Source organism: Narcine bancroftii, chromosome 1 (assembly GCF_036971445.1).
Source record: "Narcine bancroftii isolate sNarBan1 chromosome 1, sNarBan1.hap1, whole genome shotgun sequence".
Taxonomy (NCBI): Eukaryota; Metazoa; Chordata; class Chondrichthyes; order Torpediniformes; family Narcinidae; genus Narcine; species Narcine bancroftii.
Window position 1 is genome coordinate 233,085,308 of NC_091469.1, and position 26,757 is coordinate 233,112,064.

The window sequence follows — 26,757 nt, forward strand, 5'->3', positions numbered from 1 at the left end:
CCTTATATCCCGGCGGGTGACCGGGTGGGTCAGTCCATTCAGGTCGGCTGATTGACAGCCGGACACGTGTTGCTTTGTCCTCCCATGCTCTTCTGCAGGTGCACAGGTCGCCCCCTGCAGTCGGCTAGTGGTGTATCACCACATTCACCCCCTTTCAAATTGTCCCGGGGTGGGGTAGGGGGAGGTGCCAGAGCCCCGGAACATGTATGCATTATTTACAAGTTTAGACGGTTTGGCGACCGTCGCAGGGTTGGCTCCTGGTCACAGGTCGGCGAGGGTAAGCGGGGGGCGGGGGCCAGAGCAGCTGGTGTGGTGCAGCGCGGTGGGGTGGCTGGAGTTGAGGTGTGTGTGAGGTGTTGGATGGGTGGGGGGGGTGGGGGGCAGTTTCGTCCTCCACGGTTGGAGTGAGTCCTGGGTGTCCCATAGCTGTCTCGGGTCCTGGGATGAAGGATGCTGTTGTGCTGTGGTGGCTGCTCCTGCTGGTGCCAGGTCCCTGGCTGTGACGGTGTCCTCCCTGCTGCTGCTGAACCTAACGTAGGCATAGATAGGGTTTGCGTGTAGGAGAAACACCTGCTCGACCAGGGGTTCGGCCTTGTGTGCCTGCACGTGTCTACGCAGGAGCATTGGTCCTGGGGACGCAAGCCATGCTGGGAGTGATGTTCACTTGTCAATTTCCTGGGGAACGAAAACAGGTGTTCATGCAGGGTCTTCTTGGTAGCCGTGCACTGGAGTGACCTGATGGCATGGAGCGCCTCGGGGACGGCCAGGAGGACTGCCTTCCAGATGATCCCATTCTCACACTACACGTGTCGATTTCTTCTCAGGTTGTAACTAGTCGTGCAACTAGTTGCATTGCCCCTTACTGTCAGTTACTGGCACAGTTCCTCACTCATGAAGCTAGACCCCCAGTCACTGTTGATGAACGCTGGGTAGCCGAACGTGGTGAAGATCTGCATCAGTGCACTGATAACGATGGCCATGGAGGTGTCTGGGCATGGGATGGTGAAAGGGAAGCAGGAGTACTCCTCTATGATTGCAAAGAAATAGACATTCCAATTCATGGAAGACAGGGGGCCCTTGAAGTCTATGCTGAGGCGCTCGAAGGGCTGAGTGGCCTTTACGACGTGAGCCTGGGGCAGGCGGAAGAAGCAGGGCTTGCATTCCACGCAGACCCGGCACACCTCGGTCGTAGTCCTGATATCCCTGATAGTGTACAGGAGGTTTCGGAACTTGATAAATTGTATAAGCGGGTGACATCTGGGTGACAGAGGGACTTATGCAGTGCTTGCAGCTGGTCATTATGGAGCGACACACAGGTCCAGGAGAGGGCATCGGGGGAGTCGTTAAATTTCCCCAGATGATACTAAATGTCATACCTGTATGTTGCCAGCTCGACTCTCCAGCACGAGATCTTATCTTTCTTGATCTTGGCCCTGTGGGTGGTGTTGAACATGAACGCCACTGCACGCTGGTCGGTGAGGAGGGTGAACCTCCAGCCGGGCAGGTAGTGGCGCTAATGGCAGACCGCTTCCACGATCACCTGGGCCTTCTTTTCAATGGCGGAGTGCCCTAGCTCGGAACCGTAGAGGGTCCTGGAGAAGAAGATGACCAGATGCCCCTCCTGGTTAAGGGTAGCGGCAGGGGCCACGTCAGAGGTATTGGTCTCCACCTGGAAGGGGGAATCCTCGTCCACGGCATGCATTGTGGCGTCTGCGATATCTTGCCTGATGTGCGTGAAGGCTGCCTGCGCCTTGGGTGGGAGAGGAAAAGTTGTGGCCTGGGCCAGTGGGCGGATCTTGTCCGAGAAGCGGGGGACCCACAGTGAATAGTAGGAGAACAGGGCACCTGCAGAGGGCTTTGAACGTGAAGAGAAAGGGCAGCTCCATTAATGGGTGCAACCGTTCTGGATCTGGTCCGATGACACCATGGGCCACAATGTACCTCAGGATGGTGAGGCGAGTGCTGCTGAACACGCACTTCTCTTTATTGTAAATGAAGTTCAGCTCCTTGGCTGTCCAGAGAAATTGCTCCAGGTTGGCATCGTGGTCCTGCTGATCTTGGCCGCAGATGGTGACATTATCCAGGTATGGGAAAGTTGCCTCTAGCTTGTGCCGGTCTATCATGTGATGCATCTCCCACTGGAAGACAGAGACCCCGTTCGTGACCACAAATGGAACTCGGCGTTATTGGTAAAGGTGCCCGTCCACCTTGAAAGCGGTGTAAGGCTTGTCCCGCGAGTGGATGGGGAGTTGGTGATAGGCCAACTTCAGGTCAATCGTGGAGAAGACCCAGTAGTGGGCTATCTCGTTGACCACATCGGCTATCCTCGGTAAGAAATAGGCGTCCAGCTGGGTCTATTGGTTGTTGGTCTGGCTGTAATCCATGACCATCCTTGGCTTGCTGTCCCCTTTCGACCACCAGGATTTGGGCTCTCCATGGGCTATTGCTGGGTTATATGACACCTTCCGCCAGAGCCGCTGCACTTCTGCCCTGATGAAGTCTCTGTCCGCGGCTCAATAGCGCCTACTTCTGGCAGCTATGGGTTTGCACTCTGGCGTGAGGTGTGAGAAGAGGCTGGTAGGGCAATTCGCAGCATGGAGAGGCTTCAGGTTGGCCAGGGCTGATTGGACGGCACGCTGTGGAACATAAGTGGGGTTAGGGGCCCCCTGAAAGTGAAGGTGACGCTCTGCAGGTGGCATTGGAAATCTAAGCCTAGGAGGATCGTGGTGCAGAGTTTGGGCATGACTAGGAGCCTGAACCAGATATATGTCTCTCCCCTCTCACCACAGTCAGATCGGCCTAGCAGTGCCCAAGGGTATTAATAGTTCCATCCTGGGCGGCAAAGGAGATGGAGAAGGTGGCGGGGTGGATTTTGAGTTTTAGGGAGTGGGCCATGCTCGGGTGAATTAAGCTCTCGGTGCTGCCACTGTCGATTAGGCACTTTGTTGCTTGCCCGTTGATTTTGATCATGGAGCGCCCAAGGCCGTGAGGGATGTCCCAGGTCAGAGTGGTGGCTGCTAGGACCATCTCAGGGTCTGAGTCATCATCCCCCGACGGTGGAGGCGAGTTGTGGCCAGTGGCATCCTCTGCAGGTGTCGTGATTGGTAAGTGTTGGCTGGTGGCACTCTCCTTAGGCATGGGGTGCAGTGGGTGGTGATCGGTGGCATCCGGAAGTTTGGGGTGCAGCAGTAGGTTGGCCTGGTCAGCGCCCGTGTTGACCACATCGTCATCGTCGTCAGTGCTGTGCTCGTTGTAGGCCTGGGTGGGACCAGGTGGCTGTGGCACCTGCGCTTGTCCACCCCAAGATGGCGGCACCACGTGGGGGTGCATGGCGGCGGCATGGCTGGCTGCTTTCTCCGGCTGTGCTGTTTGTGCTGGGGGAAGTGACGTCACACTGTCGGTGCTGGTAACGTCCTTGCGGGCGGCGGAACTGACGTCACCCTGTGGACTGGAAGTGATGTAATTGTAGTCCGTGGACTTGGCGTCTTAGCAGGGCAGAGCTGGCAAAGTCGAGGGCTGGTCCCGGTGCATTGCGTGCGAGCCAGCGAGCTCGGAAATAGGGCTGCCGAGGTTGGGGAGGCTGGAAGTAGTTGTGGGGGCAATTGCACAAGGTTGAGATTGGGAAGGAGGGGGGCTGATCGTATAGGGCCGCTGAGTTGCCGGCAGGCTTTGAAAGGTCTTTCTTGCCACATCTTGAACAGTACTGACTTCTGGCTGGGCAGTTTAAATTTTGTAGTTACAATTTTGTCAGGAACCCATTGAATTTTATCAGGCCTGCCCTGCCAATTCTGACATAGTTTTTCATAAAATTGCCTAAAGGTCTCATTAATTTCTCTTGGCTCATACGAGATTCTGTCATTCCTAGATTGATTCACATTGATTGTCCTTGAGGCCTGATCTTCCCTCAACTGCCAAGAGAGGACTTTATTGGCTCTCTCCCGCAATTCATAATATTTTTATTTCGACCTTTTCTGTGATATTGTGGCAGCGCACATCCTCATGGCGAACCGGCCCCACTTGTATCGCCACGTGGCGGGGCAGCTATGGGGAAATGGCGTCGTCAGGGGGTTTCTCTCTGACTCCAGCTTCCCTTCCAGCATGCGCCCTGGGCAGGAATTATGATGTCACAATGCACCAGGTGACTGAGCTCATATTGCCCTTAAAGGGGTGCAGTGAATTTAAATAAAAACAGTCGTTAACGACCCTCAACATGGTGGCTGTGTTTTTTCCACTGCTCACACCGCCACAGTGGTGACCCTGACGAGCTCAGACATTTTTCTGGACTCAAAACACCATGGATTCAGCAGAGGTTAATGCTGTCTCCGTCAAGCTTCCCCCCTTTTGGACCCACCGTCTGAGAACGTGGATCGGACAGGTGGAAGCACAATTTCAACTTCGCAACATCTCCTCAGACGCCACGATGTTTTATCATGTCGTGAGCACTCTGGACCAAGATATGGCAGCGAGGCTGTCGACATCATCCACCAACCCCTGGCTACGGGCCAGTACACCGCTCTCAAAGACTTGCTGCTTGGAACTTTCGGGCTAACTCCCCAGCAACGGGCTTCCAGGCTCCTTCATCTAGATGGGCTTGGGGACCGTAGTTCATCGGTGCTGATGGACGAAATGCTGGCCCTGGCAGAAGACCACAAGCCTTGTTTTCTTTTCCGCCAGATATTCCTGGAACAGATGCCAGAGAACATCCAGCTGCTCCTCACAGATGAAGACTTCTCAAACCCGAGGAGAACAGCAGCCCGTGCGGATGCCCTCTGGTGCACGAAGAGGGCAAGCTGCAAACCGCTCCCAAGACCAAGACAGAGAAGGGCCAGTCGACCTGGTGTTTATACCACCAGTGCTGGGGAGCGCAAGCCTGTAAGTGCCGCCAGCCCTGCAGGTTTCAGGGAAACAACCAGTCCAGCCGCCGTTGATGGTTGAAATGGCTGGCCACACAAACAACCTCCTTCATGTGATGGACAGATCCACCGGCTGCCGATTCCTGGTGGACACAGGCTGAGCTCAGCTTTCTTCCCCCCACAGCATTTGAAACTCCCACCCGATCTCAAGGTCCAACCTTGCGGGCGGCCAATGGCTCCACCATCAGGACCTTCGGCACTCGCAGGGCACAGATCCAGATCGGGAAGGAGAAGTTCCATTGGAGATTCGTCCTAGCCTTCGTTGGCACCGCACTGTTAGGGGCTGACTTCCTCAGAGCTCACAGCCTAATGGTTGACATGAATGGCAAAAGGCTGGTCAATGCCTGAACATTCCACTCCACCCGACTGGACACAGCAGAAACGTGAAGGCCCGAAATCACCGCCGTAGCCGCCGCCAGGGACAAGTTCGACAAGATCCTCCACGAATTCCCTGCCATCTTAGAGCCACGGTTCAACGCCGCCCTGCCCCAGCATAGGGTTTTCCACCACATCACCACACAGGGCCCTCTGCTGCACACTAGACCCAGATGGCTGCCACCCGAGAAGCTCCAGCAGGCAAAGGAGGAGTTCTCCAGGCTCCTGGAACTGGGAATCGTCCGGTGCACCGACAGTGCCTGGGCATCGCTGCTCCATATGGTCCCAAAATCGTCCGGTGGCTGGAGACCATGCGAGGACTACCATCGGTTGAATGACGCAACCACCCCGATAGGTACCCGGTGCCCCACATACAGGACTTCTCTGCCAACCTTCACGGCACACGGGTCTTCTTCAAAGTGGACCTCGTGTGGGGATACCATCAGATCCCGGTGCATCCAGACGACGTGGGTAAAATGGCCATTATCACCCCTTTCGGCCTCTTGTAGTTCCTGCGTATGCCCTTCGGTCTAAAGAACATGGCCCAAACGTTCCAGCGCCTCATGGATGCGGTTGGAAAAGATCTGGACTTTGTGTTCATTTACCTGGACGATATTCTCATTGCCAGTTGCAACCGCAATGAACACAAAGCCCACCTCCTCACACTTTTTGCCCGGCTGGCGGACTTCGGCCTCACGGTCAATGAGGCCAAATGCCAGTTCATCAAGGAGTCCCTCCAGTTCCTGCGGCACACCATTTCGGCGGCAGGAGCCACGCCATCGCTGGAGAAGGTAGCAGCTGTTTAATGATTCCCCAAATCCTCCACCCTGAAAGGCCACCATCCCTTCACGGGGATGGTGAACTTTTACCGTTGTTTCATCCACGGAGCCGCGTGCACCATGCACCCATTGTTCGCTCTCATGGCTACCAAAGAAAAGACTTTATCGTGGTCAGAGGAGGCGGTCAGGGCAAAGGAGGTTCTAGCCAGTGCCATGCTGCTGGTGCACCCACGGCCGGAGGCACACATGGCGATCTCTGTGGAGACCTCAGCTACAGCAGTTGGGGGGGGGGGGTCAGTTCTGGAACAGTGGCTGGATGGACAATGGAGTCTGCTGGCCTTTTTCAGTAAGCAGCTGTGTCCGCTGGAGTTCAAATACAGTGCCTTCGACTGGGAGCTCCTGGCGCTGTATTAGGCCATCCGCCATTTCTGCTACTTTCAAAGCAACAGGATGCGTAGCTTGGTCTGGCGGCGGGGGGGGTTGTGTGGCGGCGCACATCCTCATGGCGAACCGGCCCCGCTTGTATCGCCACGTGGCGGGGCAGCCATGGGGAAATGGTGTGGTCAGGGGTTTCTCTCTGACTCCAGCATCCCTTCCAGCGCCCACCCTGGGCAGCGATTATAACGTCACAATGCACCAGGTGACTGAACTCATGCTGCCCTTATTGGGGCGCGCTGAATTTGAATAAAAACTGTCGTTAACGACCCTCAATGTGGTGGCTGTGTTTCTTCCACTGCTCACACCACCACACTATATGTTTGAAGCATATAGTATTTTCAGGTTTTATTTGTTAGTGCCCTATATTGTTCTTTTGAGCCGGATTTTTGTAAGTCCCTCTCTAAATATAATTTCCTATTCCAATTTTTCCACCTCCCTTATGTATTCCTTTTAGACTGCTTTAGTGTAATAAATTTTTTGACCTCTCAAATACACCTTGAGGGTGTCTCATGGGAGAAATTTATCTGGAATAGAGGTGCAGTGTGTCTCACATAACGTGTCTATTTGTGTTATAACAAAGCTCAAAACTCTGGCTTCTTTTACAGCAACATATTAAGGTGCCATCTCTACACCTTCTCTTGCTTATCCAGCATTTCTATAGTTAATGTCAAAGGTGAATAGTTTGACAGAAACCCCACTGCATATTTGGATTCCATGATTCTACCCTTTATATGGGCTGAAGCCAGAAATAAATCTATCCTAGAGTAGGAATCATGTTGCCTCAAATAGAATGAATAATCTCTCTCCCTTGACTACAGGTATACAATCTTTTATTCGAACATCTAAAATCCAGAAAGCTCCAAAATCCAGCAAATGGGGTGAGAGACGGCAGTGCTAGTCGGGCTGGCAAGAGACAGCAATGCGAGTCGGGCTGGTGAGAGACAGCAGCGTGAGTCAGGCTGGTGAGAGACAGCAGCGCGAGTCGGGCGGGCGAGGGGGAGAGACGGCAGCGCAAGTCAGTGGATGAGAGACTGAGACCGGCAGCGCAAGTTGGCTGGGCGAGGGGGATAGACCGTCAGCGCGCGTCGGGCGGGCGAGGGGGAGAGACGGCAGCGTGAGTCAGCGGGTGAGAGACTGAGACCGGCAGCGCGAGTCGGGTGGGCGAGGGGGGGGAGATGGCAGAGCAAGTCGGGTGAGGGGGAGAGACTGGCAGCGTGAGTCGGGCGGTCGAGGGAGGGAACTGGCAGCACGAGACAGGCGGGCGAGGAGGTGGGGGGGAAGTTGGCAGCATGACTGGAAGGGGGTGGGGATGGATACGGCAGCACAATTCGGGTAGTCTTAAATCTGGCTTTCCGAAATTCGCAGCACACTGTCCCCCAAGGATTCCGGATAAAGGATTGTGTACCTGTATTTTCATCTCTATATATCTAGCAAATTTAGCTTCTTCATAAAGTCAATGGTCTTTGCTATTTTTTCTGTTGACTTGTTGAGGATAGGATCCAGAGAAAAATCTTCCCCCTCCCCACTCCCCCAACCACCAACCAAAATATTTTCTCTTCCCTCTGCCAATTTCAAAAAGGTGTCTTGTATGAATCTTTCCTCATCAAGATTGGGGGGTGTATATATTCACTAGGGCTTTGGACTCTGAATATATCTGACAATGTACCATTACAAATCTCCCTGCTTTGTCTGTGAACACACTTTCCATTCTTACCGAAACACTTTTTCCAATTAAGCTTGCCACACACATTGCCTTAGAACCAAACAAGGACCCTATTAACTGGCCCACCCATCCCCTTTTTAACTTTTGATGTTCCCACTCTGTTAAATGTGTTTCCTGGAGGAAGGCCAGATCTGCCCCCATTTTCTTTGTGTTGCCAAGACTTTTCCTCTTCACTGCTCCGTTCAAACAGTTTATGTTATGACTTGTATATTTGATATTATTGACCAGAGCCCCAGAGACTCCTCCCAACTCCATGTTTCCCCTGTAACCTGACCTCCCATGTCCAATGTCCGCCCAATCTTTTTTCTTCAGCCAGGCATTCCAGCCTACCGATCAAATGACAAATCCCCGAAAGGAAAAATAATAAAAGAAACAAAAAAGACAAAAGGAACATTATAACATACAGCAACAAACTCAAATTCACATATATTCACCATCTACATCTCATTCCCTTTAATCCACACACCCCCCCCCCACCGGAGACTTCACCCTCCGCATCGTCGCCATCCCCTTCCTTGCCACAGGCTGTGCATTTTGCACATCTACCTCCCATACTTCTCCTCCCACACACCCCCCCACCCAAAGTCTCCCCCCTGGACCATTACCCTCTTTACAAATTCTCCCATCAAATGTATTAATGTATTTATACAACACAGTTAAACCCACTTTTGTTATTCTTGTATAACTATTACTTGCAGTGTATTCTTATATACAACAAAACATTGGCATTACCCATTTACATTACTATTTTTTACAAGCCAAAAGCTGTTTTACAAACTGCCAGGCCTTTTTGGCCTCCAGCAGGAACTTTCTCTTGCCCTCTGGCATTATGATTTTTAGAGTTGCCGGATATCTAAGGATACATTCGTATCCTTTCTGCTTGGCCATTCTTTTTATTGGCTCAAATTCTTTTCTTTGTTTTAGGAGGGTCACACTTATGTTTGGGTAGAATAACTCCTTATTCCCCTCCAGCTCCTCCCCTTGATTTAGTGCTGCTGCACTTAAAATTTTTTCATGGTCTTGGTGACATAGGTGCTTCACCAGCACCAAGTGTGGTCTTTGACCAGGCCACCTATTCCTTCAGTTTCTCCTTAAGACCTCTGGCAACCAGCATTGAAAAAGCACTACAGTATCCCTCCCTTTTTTTAACTTCTGGCAACCCCACAATTTTTAAGTTCTTCCTCTGCTATGGTTCTCTAAGAGACGTCCCCTTTCTGCCTCCCACACAGTGACATCCCTTTTCAGTTTACTTATTCTGTCTTCATTTTCCCCAGTTCTTTTTTCCACTTCAGACACCCTTCCTGTCAGTCCAATTAGAGCATTTTCCCATCTGTCCATTTTGTTGTACAATTCCCCTTTTTTCTCCCTTAAATCTCCAGCCAGTCTCTCCTCCATTCTTTCCATAGTCTTTAAAATGTCTTGTAATGAGAACTTCTAGCGTAATGTGACATGGTATTCAGCCATGGATTTGTTCATCTATCACTTGAGAATTTATTTATAGAGTCTACTGTCAGAGGTCCAGATCCAGAGCAAGTGGGTAGGCAAGGATCACTTTGCTTCACTACTTAGTAGTTGCATGCATATAAGAAAAATAATTTTCACCTTGATCCAAAGTTTCGATGATTTCAAGTTCTATATCAGTGGTTCTTGACCTTTTTCTTTCCTCTTGCTTACCACTTTAAGTATTCCCTATGGCCTGGGTGCTCTGTGATTAGTAAGGGATTGCTTAAGGTGGTACGTGGGTGGAAAGAAAAAGTTTGAAAACCACTGTTCTGATCATACCTAATTGACACGTTATGTGCACGGTTTCATAACTCCAAAGGAAATGGGCCAATTACAATTTTTCTCAAGCAAAATATTTCAGTAACAATAATTCATTAACAGTCTAGAGCGGTGATTCTCAACCTTCCTTTCCCACTCACAAGAGCTCCGATGGAATAGGGATTACTTAAGTGGTATGCAAGTGGAAAGATAAAGTTGAGAACCATTGTAAATCTATATGTAAAAGATTCTGTTTTTAAGTCATCCAGAAATGACAATTAGTAAGGAAAAGAACCACTGCTTTGTCTTGATTAATATAGGAATTATTAGCCTTGCCTTGAAATGTGGTTTGTTTCTGACAATTGTTTATGTTTACTAAGAGAATACTCGTTAGCCTTTCAGACATCTAAATTAGCATTTATATTAACAGAAAGAAGTCCACTTCCTATTGTGTACTGATACGCAATCTATCAGAACTTAATTGCATTCATGTAAACAGCTCTCTGATAAGTGATCTGTCAGAATTTACTACAAAAGAATGCAGAAATATCACACAACAATGTCAAACACTGAAGAGAAGCTTCCTTTGTTTTGTGTGACTGAAGAGAAGCTTCCTTTGTTTTGTGTGACTGAAGAGAAGTTTCCTTTGTTTTGTGTGACTGAAGAGAAGCTTCTTTTGCTTTGTGTGTGTGTGTTAAAGATTTGATTAACTCTTCAGACTAATAGTATTGGATAATTGGATCAAAACTAAATTTATGCAGAACACAGGTGTTTGATATATATTGGAGACAAGCCCTCCACGTTACCTCAAATGTATAAAGACCTGAAATTTAAACTGTTAATGTGTGTAGCTATTTGATGTCAGTATTTAAGAAAGAACCTCTGACAAGTGTTAATAAAATACTGGAACAATTTTTACCTCTAACAAATGCAAAGAACCAATTTATCAACGTGAGAAATATGCCACCAAAATATGGCATTGCATGAGGGTCAATATTGACAAAGGTGACACTGTCTACCTGACTTGATATTCCTCACTCCTGCTAGTGTAATTAAAAAAACCTGTATTGTATGTTCCATGGTTGTCCTGTGTATTTTCTGCCTTGACAACGTGGCTGTCTATCACATATAGAGCCTTTAAGACAACATTTTCTAACAGTTATCAAAACAATGCATTAAGCTACACATAAGATTAGAATAGTTGACCAAAATATGAGACAAAAAGGCTACTTTTAAATATTTTGAAATCTGAGAAGAATATCATGGAGAATTTTAAGGAAAACTTTTGTGAATTTAGTATCTCTACAGTTGAAATTGTGCATAGGTGCTATGAAGAAGCATTGAAGTTGGGCATGTGTAGGGCTAAAGGGAACATGGACCTCTGTAATCCCTGCATTGCTGAGTTGGGTAGATTAATTCTTACATAGATTTTAAAAACAAGGAAGAGAAATTTAAAATTGGGGTTTTTCCAGAATAGGAACCAATCTGGGTCAGCAAGTACAGAGCAGTAGCTTGAAATTTTGTCTCAAATTTGAATAAGTGAAAGTGCAAAGCAGATGCATATTTTGTGACTTTTTTTCACAATTTTACAGATTCTGAGCTGGAAATTCTGTTAATATGCAGGGACTCGTTCCAGCAAGTTCTTAGCCTATTCCACCACTGACCGGGTTTGATGGGTTTAATAAATTCTGAATATGTCCAAGAAGGGAATATTCATTTGAAAGATAAGTTAAACATTGTATTGTATAATATATATACTGTCATCAATGTCCTAACAGCTCAGAGTGGTAAGATCAATGTAGGTATTCCCATTAATGAACTTTTCAAAGGCAGTAGAAAGCCATTGAAAGCTTTTAACAGTTTCATTTTAATAGTGTTATCCATCATCAAAACATTGGGAATCATTAGACTTCTCAATAATTTACTTTTATTTTCCTATTTCTTGTGATATTACTGGTCATTATGCAGTGTAGTAAGTGCCCTGGCAATTGCTCAGCTTCACTCCATTTTTAGTTTTGTGAGATCAGATGGGAATTGAACCAACACTGAGCGCCTGCTGTCTGATTCCAATATCAGTCTGATCCCAAAAGATGTGCCGTTTTGCAAAAATTATGCCACAGCAGAGGATTAGTTTTGATTTTGCATATTTAATTTGCCCTGATTCCAGCAAAGTTAATGTGAATGACTGATGTCTTTTATAGATTGTAGGGAAACAGAACATCATCCAGGCAAAGAAGTACTTGAAAATCTTCTAACTAATTTGAAACACAAAGGAAAAACTGATTATTATAAAAATAATAGAATGCTATTGCCAACACCAAATGTGATATGGAGGATCCAGCTTGTTCTTGGAAATATGAAGGCAATATTTCCTCACAAATCAATAAATCTGTATGACTGGTATATCATTTGTTCAATTGAGTATTGCTTGTGAAAAATACTTGTAGGCCCTTGAATGCCACAGTGTGATAATTTTTCACAATTTAGGTATATCTGGCTTTTATATAATTCATTAGTTAAATGTTAGTATGATAAGAAGCAAAATAAAGTAGATAGTTAAACTATCTATAACCTATAACTTGCAATAACCTATTTTATTGACCAGAAATTTTGTAGTACAGTATTTCACTTTTATTCATCTTACAAGGTGCAGGGTGTTTTAAGGTTTTGGCATCTAAGAAAGTACAGGCCAAAACAAAGTTTGCACTCCAACCAGAAGCTGCTTAATCGCCTTCTTTCTCGAATATTTATCCAATTCCACACATTCACCTGAATTAGCTCAATGTCTTCTGTATTCACCATGAAAGAGAAAACAGTGAAGAAGCCCTGCAAGCCTCCATTGTGTCTGTGCTCCTAGTCTTTGAGGCTGACGTGAACAGAACCATCTGGAAAATTATTCCTCAGAAACCATCTGGCCCAGATGGTATGCTGGCCACATGGTTAAAACCTATGCGAACCAACTGGCTGGAAATTTTACAAAATTTTTCAACCTTTTGCTACAACAGTCAGAGGTTTCCACCTTCAAAATATAACCCTCTTTCCAGTGCCCAAAAAGAGCAACATGATGTGCCTCAATAACATTTGGCACTGATGTATGTGATGAAGTGATTTAAGGTTTTTATGGAATGAGTCAACTATAATTGTGAGAAAGGACCTGACCTACTTCAGTTTGTCTATTGCCACCACAGGTCAACAGAAGATGCCGTCTCTCTGGCTCTCCACTGTATTGGATTGGCAAGACCATAGAAACTTCTATGTCATTGACTTCAGCTCAGTGTTCAACACTACCACACATACAAAACCTATGAACAAGCTAAAGGATCTGGGACTCTGCCCATTCCTCTGGAATGGGATCCCTGACTTCATCATCGGCAGACACCAATCATTGCAGATTGGCAACATCATCTCTTCCATGTTGACTGACAACACAGGAGCTCCCCAAGGCTTTGTGCTTACTGCATCTGGTGCTCCCTTTGCGGCCTTCTCTCCATCAGAGAGACTGGGTGCAGATAGGGAGATCGCTTTGCCAAGCACCTTTGCTCCGACTTCTGCAGTGACAGGGAGACCTCCCAGTAGTCAACCATTTCAATTCTGTGTTACACTCCCATATTCACATGTCTGTCCATGGCGTTATCTACTATCCCAACAAGATCACCCGGTAATTGGAGGAGCAACACCTGAATTTCCGTCTGGGCACTCTCCAACCAGATGGCATTAACATCGATTTTTCTGGTTTTTGCTAACCTGCTCCCCTTTTTCCCCTCCCCCCTTCCCTTCCCCTTTCCAGTTCTCCACCCTCCCTTCACCAAGCCATCCCTCCTCTTGATTGCTGCTCTTCCCTCCCTTCTCTACCTATCATCTCCTGCCTTTACTCTTTTGCTCGGACACCTACTGACAGTTTTCTAAATTTTAACTTTTGCAATATAAAGGACACTTTTTGATCTGATGAGTTTCTCCAGCATTGTGTGTTTCTATTCCATGTATACCCATGTCTGTACAACCATCTTTAAACTCAATATACAAATTCACTGACAACACTATATTGTGGGCCGAATAACTGGAACTGGTGAGTCAGATTGCAGAATGGAAACTGAGAATCTGATTGGCTTATGCCAGAATGTCAATCTTACCAAGATTGAGAAGCTTATTTTTAGGAAGGAGAGGCTGATGGACCACAAACATATCTGCATTGGAGGGGGGTCAAAACCTTCAAGTTCATGGGAATCCATATATCAGAAGATCTTTCCTGGAGCCAGAATTGAGGCAGCCATGAAGAAGGCATACCCACACTTCTACCCCCAAAGATGGGGTCTCATCAGAAACTCTCAAACTTCTACAGATGGACTGTGACTGGATGCAACACAGTCTAGTTTGTAAATATAAATTGCCAGGAACACATAGGCTGCAGAAGGTAGCAAACATAGCCAGATCCATCTCAGGCTCTGATCTCCCATCCATTACAGACAACACTATGAGGTGCTGCCTCAAGGAGGCAGCCAATATCTTAAAGGACTTGCACCACCCTGGTTATAATCTCTTCTAACTGCAACCTTCTATTGGTCTGATCAATACTTGTGGATTGTTGAATGGGATTTTTATTTAACAGTTAGCATATAACTAACCAGAAACAATGCTAACAGGAAACAATACAGCTTGATAACAGTACTGTGCCTACACATAGATGATTAGTTCCAGCTTTGCTCTTTCTCTCTCTCAAGTCCCTGCTGTGGGGCCATGGCTATAAATCTTAATCCCAGGTCCATGGGGTATTGCTGTAAGCCCAGATATTTTCAGCTGGTTTATTAATGGCCTTTCATCGATCATAAGATCACAAGTTGAGAGATTGATAATTATTGTATGATATTCAATTCTAATTGCAATTGCTCAGGAAATAAAATGGTCTACGTTTACTGGATCACATTCAGGCAAGACTGATAAGTAGAGAGTGTGGTACATATAAAGTCTAAAGTTGGTCCATTTAATTGTAACTTTATGAAACATGAGTTATTCCTTCCTGTTCAAGTGCCCAAATCCCCCCACCCCACCCTGCTCCAATCCCAACCATTTCTTACATTCAGCTTTTCCATCATAAAGCCATTGCTCTTGTTGTTGGGCTGTCAAAAACTATTAATGTTTATCTCTTTTTTCTTTGGCTTGGCTTCGCGGACGAAGATTTATGGAGGGGGTAAAAAAAGTCCACGTCAGCTGCAGGCTCGTTTGTGGCTGACCAGTCCGATTTATCTACATTCAAAACAAATATGAAGCTTTTCAGAGTGAAATTTTAACATGTAATCAACCACACACTGCAAGCATCCCCTATGTTACAACCATTCAGCTACTGAAAATTAACCATTTCAGAATTCACAAATCACTACCCAGAAATTTGAGAATAGAGTTTGCCTTTGCAGAATTTATGTGGGTTAAAAAAAATAAACATAAAATATATTTTCTGATGCATGCATGCTGACACAAATTTGCATTATTTGGAAGATCGCAGTATGGACCATTTTCTGGGGAACCATCCCCCACCCCCTCACCGCAAAATTTAATAATGATTTTTGACATTTCAATTACATATTGTTTTAATGACAATTATCACAGCCTGTCTCATTTTGTGCTCCCACTTGATCAGATAAATATATTTTTTTAATTACTTTTAGATATTGGTCAATTCACAAGTATAAAAAAAAGTAATAACTTCTTGCAGTTGGAATAGGTTTTTTATATCAGTAATATTGAAATGCTTAGTTAATTTGCCCTATATTAAAACAATATAGTATCTTCCATTTTTTTTGGCACATGTACTCTTGCAGTATTATTTATCTCATAAGATTGTACAAACAGAGCAATTGGTGTAGAGCACATGGGGTTATTTTGACTTTGTTGCAAATGTATTGAAAATATAATAAGTTGTGTCCTTTGAGAGTTTGCACCCCTGGGAATTTTAATGTTAATTCTTAGGATGTTAATGTGTGGCTTATCTCAATCATCTAAAAGTGAGCATACTCTATAAGCAGTCTTGTGATGGATAGGCAATTAAAATGGCCTCTTGCAAATCTTGGTTTGTTTATAAAATTGTTTGCAATATTATTTGAAAGCAAAACATTGAAAACACCAAAGAATAATAGTTTCCTTTTAGTTAATAATATTTTATTAGTTTCTCTATGTATATGCTTCTTCCTGGGTAATTTTGAAATACTGAGTTATGTTTTTTTCTTCAAATACAACCAATAATTTTTTCCTTATCAATTGCTAAATATTTTGGATTTTGATGTTTTTGCTATTTCTTTGAATGTGTTGCAGAAAGCCATGATTTTTTAAATTCAGTAATTCTAGGCTATCATTTTACACATAAAGATAATTGCAACTGATTTTCTGTTCACTTAGGGGTGCTACGTCGGTGGTGTTTCAATGCAGACAGAAGGGCACTCAGAAATCTTATGCTGTGAAGATGCTAAAGAAAACTGTAAGTCTTTGTTCTGTTTAGAAAAAAATGAATGTTTTATGTTGAGTTAATAGGATTTATTTATAAGAAGCAAAAATATGAACAGAACAAGACAGGACAAACTTCATCATTGCACAATCAAATAATATAGAATTCTTTCCAGTAGCAACCCATTGATCTATGGTGTATCAAATTCAGATTTCTCAGATTGCTTTGCATTACAAGTCCATGCATATTTAGTTTTAGCTATATGTATGCATATTAATTTTAGAACAGACAAGGGTATCAGTGTGACCTCCTCAATGAATAGTGTAAATTCATGGTGAATTGAAAGTTGCTTAGCTTAAATTTCAAAGTAACACAGTAAAACATGGAAGAATTCAAGCCAGTCCAATGGCTGTTCTTGAATGGAGTTATTATTCTTTTATATTTGCTTTTCAATTTTCTGGAATTAAATATATTGGACTGGATTTTTCTCCTTCATGTTGGCTGACTTCTTGTGAACACCCTTTGATGGAATTGGGCTTGACATTTATTTTGACTTCAGCAAATTAGCTATACTTAATAGGACTGTATTCCATGGAATTTAAAGTTAAAGGATGATTAACATTTTATTGAGAATAATAACAGATGGTTGGTTGATGGAGAAAAATTTCTTTCCATCAAATGGGGAGTCAAAGACAGTGAAGGGAAAAATTTAGGATCTTACAGGACAGAAATAAAGTTACAAAATTTTATATATAAAATTTTATATATAAAAAATTTTGTTATTACTGTAGAAATCTTGACATTATCAAGGTTAACTTGGCACAATTAATTGGGCAAATTAGACAATAGGTAAAATAGTACCATATTGGAAGGATATGTATAAAAAGGAATTAAATATGTAATGCAACTTCTTTCTCAGTAACTGCCTCGAATACACTTACAGCCAGTCTTTTTTTATATTCTGAGGTTGTTGGGAAAAAGTCCAGGTTGGACTGGTGGGAGTTAAGGCTGGGCTAGCAAGTAAAGAAAGGGAGTTGTGGGGGGGGGGGGGGGGTGGGGGGAATAGCAACATTATATTTGAACAATTAGCTTCTTACTTAATGAAGAAACTACTGTTGACAACCCACCTGAAGATTGTAATTTGACCTTTAATCATCAGGGTAAGGCCTGTCCCCGTTGTCAACTAACATTACTGATCTTTGCTGGCAGCCTTCATCATACGTGAGCCACTCACTGAGGACTGGGAATCCATTTCCTAAAATTCATGATGGTTTTTATGCTCCATTCGAGCTTCTTCACCTAAATCTGTCATTATAGTCTTTTCTTTCCTTCTCCCTCACATGTCTCTCCTATATTTGTTGCAGCCATTTCCCTCTGGTAGTGAGTTTATATTCTCACCACACTTTGGATGAAAATATTTCTTGTGGATTCTTTTTGTATTTTGTTTGCTGTCTATTTTAAAGAGAATACATCTTGTTATACACCGACCTGCGCAACCTCATCCAACGCACCCCTACAGCCGACAAGGTTGTCATCCTGGGCGACTTCAACGCTCGTGTCGGCAAAGACTCAGAAACCTGGCCAGGAATCCTGGGCAAGCATGGCGTCGGCAAGTGCAACGACAATGGGCGCCTCCTGTTGGAGCTCTGCGCAGAACAGCGGCTTGTCATTACTAACACCCTTTTTCAGCAGAGGGACAGCCTTAAGACCACCTGGATGCATCCCCGATCCAAACACTGGCACCTCCTGGACTACATCCTGGTGCGAGAAAGTGACAAACGAGATGTGCTCCACACCAGGGTCATGCCTAGCGCGGAGTGCCACACTGACCACCGGCTGGTTCGCTGCAAGCTCAACCTTCACTTCAAGCCAAAGCCCAGGAACAATAAAGCCCCCAGAAAGAGGTTCAATGTTGGAAACCTGCAGTCAGACGAAGCGAGAGGAAACTTCCAGGCAAACCTCAAAGCAAAGCTCGACGATGCAACCCGCCTCACGGACCCGTCCCCTGAAACCCTCTGGGATCAGTTGAAGACTACCATACTGCAATCCACTGAAGAGGTACTGGGCTTCTCCTCCAGGAAAAACAAGGACTGGTTTGACGAAAACAGCCAGGAAATCCAGGAGCTGCTGGCAAAGAAGCGAGCTGCCCACCAGGCTCACCTTACAAAGCCGTCCTGTCCAGAGAAGAAACAAGCCATCTTCAGCGCAAACTCCGGGAGATCCAAAATGAGTGGTGGACTAGCCTCGCCAAACGAACCCAGCTCAGCGCGGACATTGGCGACTTCAGGGGTTTCTACGAGGCTCTAAAGGCTGTGTACGGCCCCTCACCCCAAGTCCAAAGCCCGCTGCGCAGCTCAGACGGCAAAGTCCTCCTCAGCGACAAGATCTCCATCCTCAACCGATGGTCAGAACACTTCCAATCTCTTTTCAGTGCCAACCGCTCAGTCCAAGATTCCGCCCTGCTCCAGCTCCCTCAACAGCCCCTAAGGCTAGAGCTGGATGAGGTTCCCACCCTGGATGAGACATATAAGGCAATCGAACAACTGAAAAGTGGCAAAGCAGCAGGTATGGATGGAATCCCCCCAGAAGTCTGGAAGGCTGGCGGCAAAACTCTGCATGCCAAACTGCATAAGTTTTTCAAGCTTTGTTGGGACCAAGGTAAACTGCCTCAGGATCTTCGTGATGCCACCATCATCACCCTGTTCAAAAACAAAGGCGAGAAATCAGACTGCTCAAACTACAGGGGAATCACGTTGCTCTCCATTGCAGGCAAAATCTTCGCTAGGATTCTACTAAATAGAATAATACCTAGTGTCGCCGAGAATATTCTCCCAGAATCACAGTGCGGCTTTTGCGCAAACAGAGGAACTACTGACATGGTCTTTGCCCTCAGACAGCTCCAAGAAAAATGCAGAGAACAAAACAAAGGACTCTACATCACCTTTGTTGACCTCACCAAAACCTTCGACACCGTGAGCAGGAAAGGGCTTTGGCAAATACTAGAGCGCATCGGATGTCCCCCAAAGTTCCTCAACATGATTATCCAACTGCACGAAAACCAACAAGGTCGGGTCAGATACAGCAATGAGCTCTCTGAACCCTTCTCCATTAACAATGGCGTGAAGCAAGGCTGTGTTCTGGCACCAACCCTCTTTTCAATCTTCTTCAGCATGATGCTGAACCAAGCCATGAAAGACCCCAACAATGAAGACGCTGTTTACATCCGGTAGCGCACGGATGGCAGTCTCTTCAATCTGAGGCGCCTGCAAGCTCACACCAAGACACAAGAGAAACTTGTCCGTGAACTACTCTTTGCAGACGATGCCGCTTTAGTTGCCCATTCAGAGCCAGCTCTTCAGCGCTTGACGTCCTGCTTTGCGGAAACTGCCAAAATGTTTGGCCTGGAAGTCAGCCTGAAGAAAACTGAGGTCCTCCATCAGCCAGCTCCCCACCATGATTACCAGCCCCCCCACATCTCCATCGGGCACACAAAACTCAAAACGGTCAACCAGTTTACCTATCTCGGCTGCACCATTTCATCAGATGCAAGGATCGACAATGAGATAGACAACAGACTCGCCAAGGCAAATAGCGCCTTTGGAAGACTACACAAAAGAGTCTGGAAAAACAACCAACTGAAAAACCTCACAAAGATAAGCGTATACAGAGCCGTTGTCATACCCACACTCCTGTTCGGCTCCGAATCATGGGTCCTCTACCGGCACCACCTACGGCTCCTAGAACGCTTTCACCAACGTTGTCTCCGCTCCATCCTCAACATCCATTGGAGCGCTTACATCCCTAACGTCGAAGTACTCGAGATGGCAGAGGTCGACAGCATCGAGTCCACGCTGCTGAAGATCCAGCTGCGCTGGATGGGTCACGTCTCCAGAATGGAGGTCCATCGCCTTCCCAAGTTCGTGTTATATGGCGAGCTCTCCACTGGCCACCGTGACAGAGGTGCACCAAAGAAAAGGTACAAGGACTGCCTAAAGAAATCTCTTGGTGCCTGCCACATTGACCACCGCCAGTGGGCTGATAACGCCTCAAACCGTGCATCTTGGCGCCTCACAGTTCGGCGGGCAGCAACCTCCTTTGAAGAAGACCGCAGAGCCCACCTCACTGACAAAAGGCAAAGGAGGAAAAACCCAACACCCAACCCCAACCAACCAATTTTCCCCTGCAGCCGCTGCAACCGTGTCTGCCTGTCCCGCATCGGACTTGTCAGCCACAAACGAGCCTGCAGCTGACGTGGACTTTTTACCCCCTCCATAAATCTTCGTCCGCGAAGCCAAGCCAAAGAAGACATCTTGTTATGTTCTTCTCCACAAGTGGATGCATTCTCTGTATTCACTTTTTTATGTTTCCATTTTCTATACTTTTGTCTTTGGATGTTCTTCTTTTGTAGGGATTATGTGACTTTCTATGATCAATGTTAATGTCACAGATCTATTATTTCCAATACATATTCCATCCTCCATAAATATAGCTTATTAAATGTATTTTATTCTTTTACAGTGATTTCATTTCATTACACCTGTTCATTTGTTATCACTGCACTAACTAGTGAAATGGGATAATTAATATTTCTGGTATTTTCCTTAATAACTTATCTTGCTTGCAGATGAATTGATATCAGAATCAATGCATTTCATTCTGAATATATTTGGAAGAAGAGGCTGATCAGCAGCAATGCAAGTTCTGTTTTGGTTTAAGTTAAAATAAATGGCAGAACATACAAGCCTCTTACAAGCAACATGGGGATTTGGACCCCGGTCCCAATCGCTGGTGCTGTAACAGTGTTGCACTGACATCCATGCGAACCATGCCTCCCTTAAAGCAATGTAAATATTAGAAGGCCGATCAAATCCAGGGTACATTTAATTTGTCAGGTTCTATTTTGTGTACAATCTGCAATTGATTCAGGGTAAGAGGGCAAAACTTTAGGAGAAGTATTAGAGGATGCTTCTTCACTCAGAGAGTGGTGGCAGAATGGAATGATCTTCCGAATGAGATAGTTGTGGCAGGGTCCCTTCTTTCATTTAAGAGAAGGTTGGATGTGTACATGGAGGTGAGGGGGTTGGAGGATATTGGCAGAGAGCGGGAGGATTGAGCTAGTGGAGTTGTTCTAGTGAACCGGTGCGGACTCGAAAGGCCGACATGGCCTGTTTCCGCTCTGTAAATGGTTATATGAATAGTTACAGCACGGTGTATTATTAAGAAAGAGCATGTTGTATATTAAAAGTAAATAATTATGGTATGAATGTCAGATGCCCAGTATCAATCTTTTTCATCTCCATATTACAAAGGAAGTAGGTGATAAATTGAAGATCCCTTAACTATAATCTTCCAAAGTAAAAACATGAAAACTTGGAAACACTAAACAAATCACAGAGCATTTGTAAAAAGAAATCACTATTTCCTGACCTGCTAAATATCTCTAAAATATTCTGGTTTTTATTTCAGATTTTCAGTATTTGCAGATTTTTTTAAAATATCCATTCTCTTACTTTCTTTAGTTTCTAATAGCATACACTTAAAGAAATATAAACAAGAGCAGGTGTGCAATTATTTTGACCCCCTAAAACAAGTTTAAATGTTGTACTATTATATCTGTATTGTAACAAAGCTTGGTTATATTTTACTTTCTACTCGTTCACAGATAGATAAAAAAATAGTTCGAACTGAGATAGGAATTCTACTTCGACTCTCCCATCCCAATATTGTAAGTATGATTTACTATATCTAACTATATCTAACTTTCTCATTTAATATTTACTCTTTTCCACATTTTTGTGAAGATCTGTATTGATGTAGTTTCTTTCTCCCTCCCTCTTCTGGTGTCCGAAAGCAAGATCAACAAAATACTGTTACAGTGTTGTAATACAGGAATTATGGCAGCAAATTAGCTCACAGTATGAATCATAATCGCTAAATTTATTTTAGTAATGCTAATTTTTTAATGGATTTAACAACAACTTACATGTATTCAATACTCTGAAATGGTTTCAATTAAGTTTTCAAATGCTTTCAAATCTAAATAGGTCAGCAAATCTAAATAGGTCATATGCATTAAATGGTAGGCTATTGAGATGTGCAGAGCAACAAAGGGATTTAGGAGTTGTGGTAAATAGTACCCTCAAGGCTGATACTCAGGTAGATGGTGTGGTGAAGAAGGCATTTGGAATGTTGGCCTTCATAAATCGGAGTATTGAATTCAAGAGTAGGGAGGTTATGATGAAATTGTACAAGGCATTGGTGAGGCCTAATTTGGAGTACTGTGTACAGTTTTGGTCACCAAATTATAGGAAAGATATAAACAAAATAGAGAGAGTGCAGAGAAGGTTCACAAGAATGTTGACAGGATTTCAAGGTTTGAGTTACAGGGAAAGGTTGTGCAGACTAGGGCTTTTTTCTCTGGAGCGTAGAAGATTGAGGGGGGACTTGATAGAGGTGTTTAAGATTTTAAAAGGGACATGTAAATATGGATAGGCTTTTTCAATTAAGAGTGGGGGAGATTCAAACTAGAGGGCATGGTTTAAGATTGAAGGGGGAAAATGATAAGGGGAACATGAGGGGAAATTTCTTTACACAAAGGGTGGTAGGGATGTGGAATGAGCTTCCGGCAGACGTGGTTGAGGCGGGATAATTGGTTACATTTAAGGATAGACTGGATAGTTACATGGAGAGGAGAGGACTGGAGGGGTATGGACCGGGTGCTGGTCAGTGGGACTAGGAGGGTGGGAATTTTTTACGGCATGGACTAGTAGGGCCGAACTGGCCTGTTCTGTGCTGTAAGTGGTTATATGGTTATATAAGTTGACAACTCACTACCCAACTAAATATATTCAGCTCCTTCATGCTAAAATCTGTAGCTATAAATCTGTACCTACTTGTAAACAATACGTTTTTACTGCTAGAAGGTGAACAGGAATAAATTGTTTTTTTTTAATTTTATTGATATGTTTGAAGTAGTAGCTGAAAATTTTCTTCTTTTTCCTTTTGAAAAGGAAAGAAGGTGATGAATTAAATTAGTATTGGTAAGAACATAATGGAGAAATTAATTGCTTTGAAACAAGATTAATTCCCAGGATCTTATAATTTGCAACTATGAGCACTAAAGGAAAGTACAATGCAAATATTGGCTGGATTTGTTGTATATTTCTTCAATAAATAGTTCCTGCTGCTTGGAGTGTGACAGGTGTAAACCCACCAATTTTATAAGGAAGCAAAGAAAAAACTGGAAACTCCAAATTATTCATCTTAAGATCAGCAGCAAGAAAATACAAGTGGCTATTATCCAGGATGAGTTAACAGATCACTTGGAAACTATCAAGGGGACTAGACATTGTCAACATGGATTTCTAGAATGAAAATTGTTTTTGACAGAACACTGCTTTTTGGTTGAATAGATGAGAAAAAAAACAAATGATGTGCCATTTTTTGATTCTCAGAAAATAATTGAAGCTCCACAAAAGAGGTTAGTGTGTAAAGTTAAATAACATGACATTGGGGCTATTTTATTAGATGGATTGACAATAGGTTGATGGAAAGAAAACAGAGAATTGAATAAGTGAATAATTTTCAGAATAGCATCCAGTGAAGGAAGCACTGTCAGATCATGCGGTTAACTTCAACTATACATGATGTATATTAAAGATATTGATGGGAAAACAGAAAATGATATTTTGAAGTTTGCCAGTGATAAAACTGGGTGCATTTCTGAATGTGAGGAGGATGGAAAGAGACATCAAGATGATGAGAAATTGAATGAGTAGGCAAAAATATGGCAGTATTATGTGTATAAATGTGAAGTTATTCACTTGGGTAACAAAACGTGAGAGCAGCATCTTTTTTAAATGGTGTTAGATTGGCAAGTGTTGATGCAAACTGAGACTTGGATGTTTTTGATTGCTTTCAGTGACAGGCATACATGCAGGTAGTGGTACAAAGATTTGAGCACAGCTGCAAGGATGTCTTGCTCAGTGAGACAGAGCATTATACACAGTTTTTCCATTGTTATCTAAGAAAGGGTATGCTTGTGTTATGGAGTCAAGAGGACCCCAAAAACAAGCAGCAATAGATATGCACCACAACACAGGGTCACTTCACCAAAAGTAGTTTTTAATTATAATTGAACAAGAAAACAGAATTAAAATTTAACATTACTTAATCTACCTAACCTACTTAATCCCTCCTCTAATACTAAGCGCAGGTATGTGTAATATATATTTAAGATTAGAAAAGTTCTTTGGATCACAGTCCAATCTCACTGGTTGCAGGCAATTCTTGTTTGGTGCATAGAAGTTAACATTAACAAAGTTCACCAGTCTTTGGTGCTTAACAGGCAAATGTTTACCACTTAGGAGGGTTCTTGCTGGTTTTCAGAGAGAGATTCCTTTCGTTCCAGGACATCGGCACCTAATTCCTTTCCAATCAGTCTTGCTGACGAAACTTGCCCCTTTCAGGGTTCTCCAGATGATCCTCTTTCTTTTGGGTCACCTCAAACAGCCAGTCTTCTCCTTTGACCAGACAGCCTTCCAAAAATTTGCCAGCTTTGCCCTTCTGGAATTGATTTTTGAGTCTCTCCTCTCTGTTTCATTCACTCCCTCTCTGAGAGCAAAACTGTTCTGAGTCTGCCTGCAAAAATCACATGCTCTCCCAGGCAAGCTGTAATCTGCAACATTCTGCAAAACTCCTGCAAAAATTCTGTGTTTCTGTGTGTGCGCGTAAGCTGCTCTAGCAATTCCTCCCAAGTCACCTCTAACTACTCTGTCACACTTGTCCTAGAGGAGTGCAATGAAAGTTCATGTGATTGGTTAATAAAATCGTTCCAAACAAAAATATGCCCTTTGGACCACTACATTGATGCTAATCTTTTTGCCCATCTACATTTTATCTATCTCATGTACCAGATTGGGACTGTGTACTTCTGTGCCTTGCTGTATTTCTAATTGGCTCTTAAACAATGTAATTTTATCTCATTCCATTATCACCTCTGGCACTGAGTTCCAAATATCAAACACTTTCTCTGTAAAAATAAATGTACTTACTAGATCCCTTTGGAAACTCCACCTTCTCATCTTTCTTACTTTTTGTAATTCTAACCACAAAATAAGATTTTGACTGTCTCTGCTATCTCTTTTTTTTTTAACTTTATTTATTCATTCAAAATACAGATAGTAAATAACATATACAACAATAAACCAAAAACATGAATGTTATATTTTATAGAAAAAAAAGAAAAAATGAAACCCCCCCTTCCCCCCCCCCCTTCAGCCAGCTCTCCTAAGGAGAGTCATAAAGAAAGGAAAAAAAAAATTAAGGAAAAATTAAACATACATATTAAAATCTAATCAACGTAAATCAAAATGTAAATATTCTGAATATAACAACCACTTACTAATAAAAAAGCTATAGTTATCATGCGAAACATATGTAATTTTTTCCATTATTAAACAGTATGTCATCTCAATATGCCATCTATTAATATCAATCATATTTGTATCTTTCCACGTACTAACAATACATTTTTTCACTACAAATAATACTAAATATACAAAAGCAAGTTGAAATTTATCTAATCCCAAACCTTTCAGAGGTTGCAAACTGCCTAATAAAGATACTATCAGATCTAAAGGTATTTTAATCTTATACAGATTTGGATTTATCCCAACCCTTTTTATCCATACCATCCTATAATGTTTAATACATGAATAAAATATAACCCTTCTCTGGTACCTTCATAAGAAAAGTCTCAAATTTAGTCATTTCAGGTAAAATCATATCGCTACCAAACACACATTTTACCAAAGATCAAATTTAAAAATAAAGAAACAAAGAATTCTTATCAATACCATAGCTGTCCCTCATATTTATGCTTAATCGAACTGTTTAAACCTCGAACATTAAAAGTAGCAAACCTCAGCTTTAACATATCTACTAATATTACTAAAGACCAATAATATCTTTATATAAAAACTCAAATCATCATATTTGAGTTTTTCTCCAATAGGAGAAAAAAAATCACAAATTAAAAGCTAGATAAAATGAAAATTAAAAAAATTTTAAAAAATTAACAAACCCCACCCCCCCAAAAAAAAACTACCAAAAGGTAGTAATCCCTAAACAAAATTTGGGGTGGATCACCCACCAGTGGCTGATGACTAATAGAACCTAGAACAAATCTCTTCCTCCCCAGCCGAACAACAAAAATCTCAAAATATCATAATAACGTAAAAAGTAAAATAAGAATAAGAAGATTCTACTATTCATCCAAGAGGTTCCAAACTCGGAGATCCCATTTCAAAAGAAGTTGGACTCTTTCCATTCCCA

At 43.6% G+C, this 26,757-nt stretch overlaps 1 protein-coding gene across 8 annotated transcripts in view; it reads left to right on the forward strand.

Moving 5' to 3' along the window:
* camk4 (calcium/calmodulin-dependent protein kinase IV) overlaps positions 1–26,757 on the forward strand; it is a 126,652-nt gene that overhangs the window by 559 nt on the left and 99,336 nt on the right. For 3 of the 8 annotated variants that reach the window (XM_069892766.1, XM_069892788.1, XM_069892778.1), the window contains exons 1-4: positions 4,205–6,893; positions 7,324–7,439; positions 16,377–16,455; positions 22,085–22,147. In XM_069892766.1, the coding sequence (XP_069748867.1) occupies positions 6,822–6,893; positions 7,324–7,439; positions 16,377–16,455; positions 22,085–22,147 (330 nt within the window). In that variant the 5' untranslated portion in view covers positions 4,205–6,821. Of the gene's footprint in view, positions 1–187; positions 278–4,204; positions 6,894–7,323; positions 7,468–16,376; positions 16,456–22,084; positions 22,148–26,757 lie in introns of those variants that run through there. The other 5 variants (XM_069892815.1, XM_069892798.1, XM_069892808.1 and 2 more) reach the window with 5 other exon arrangements.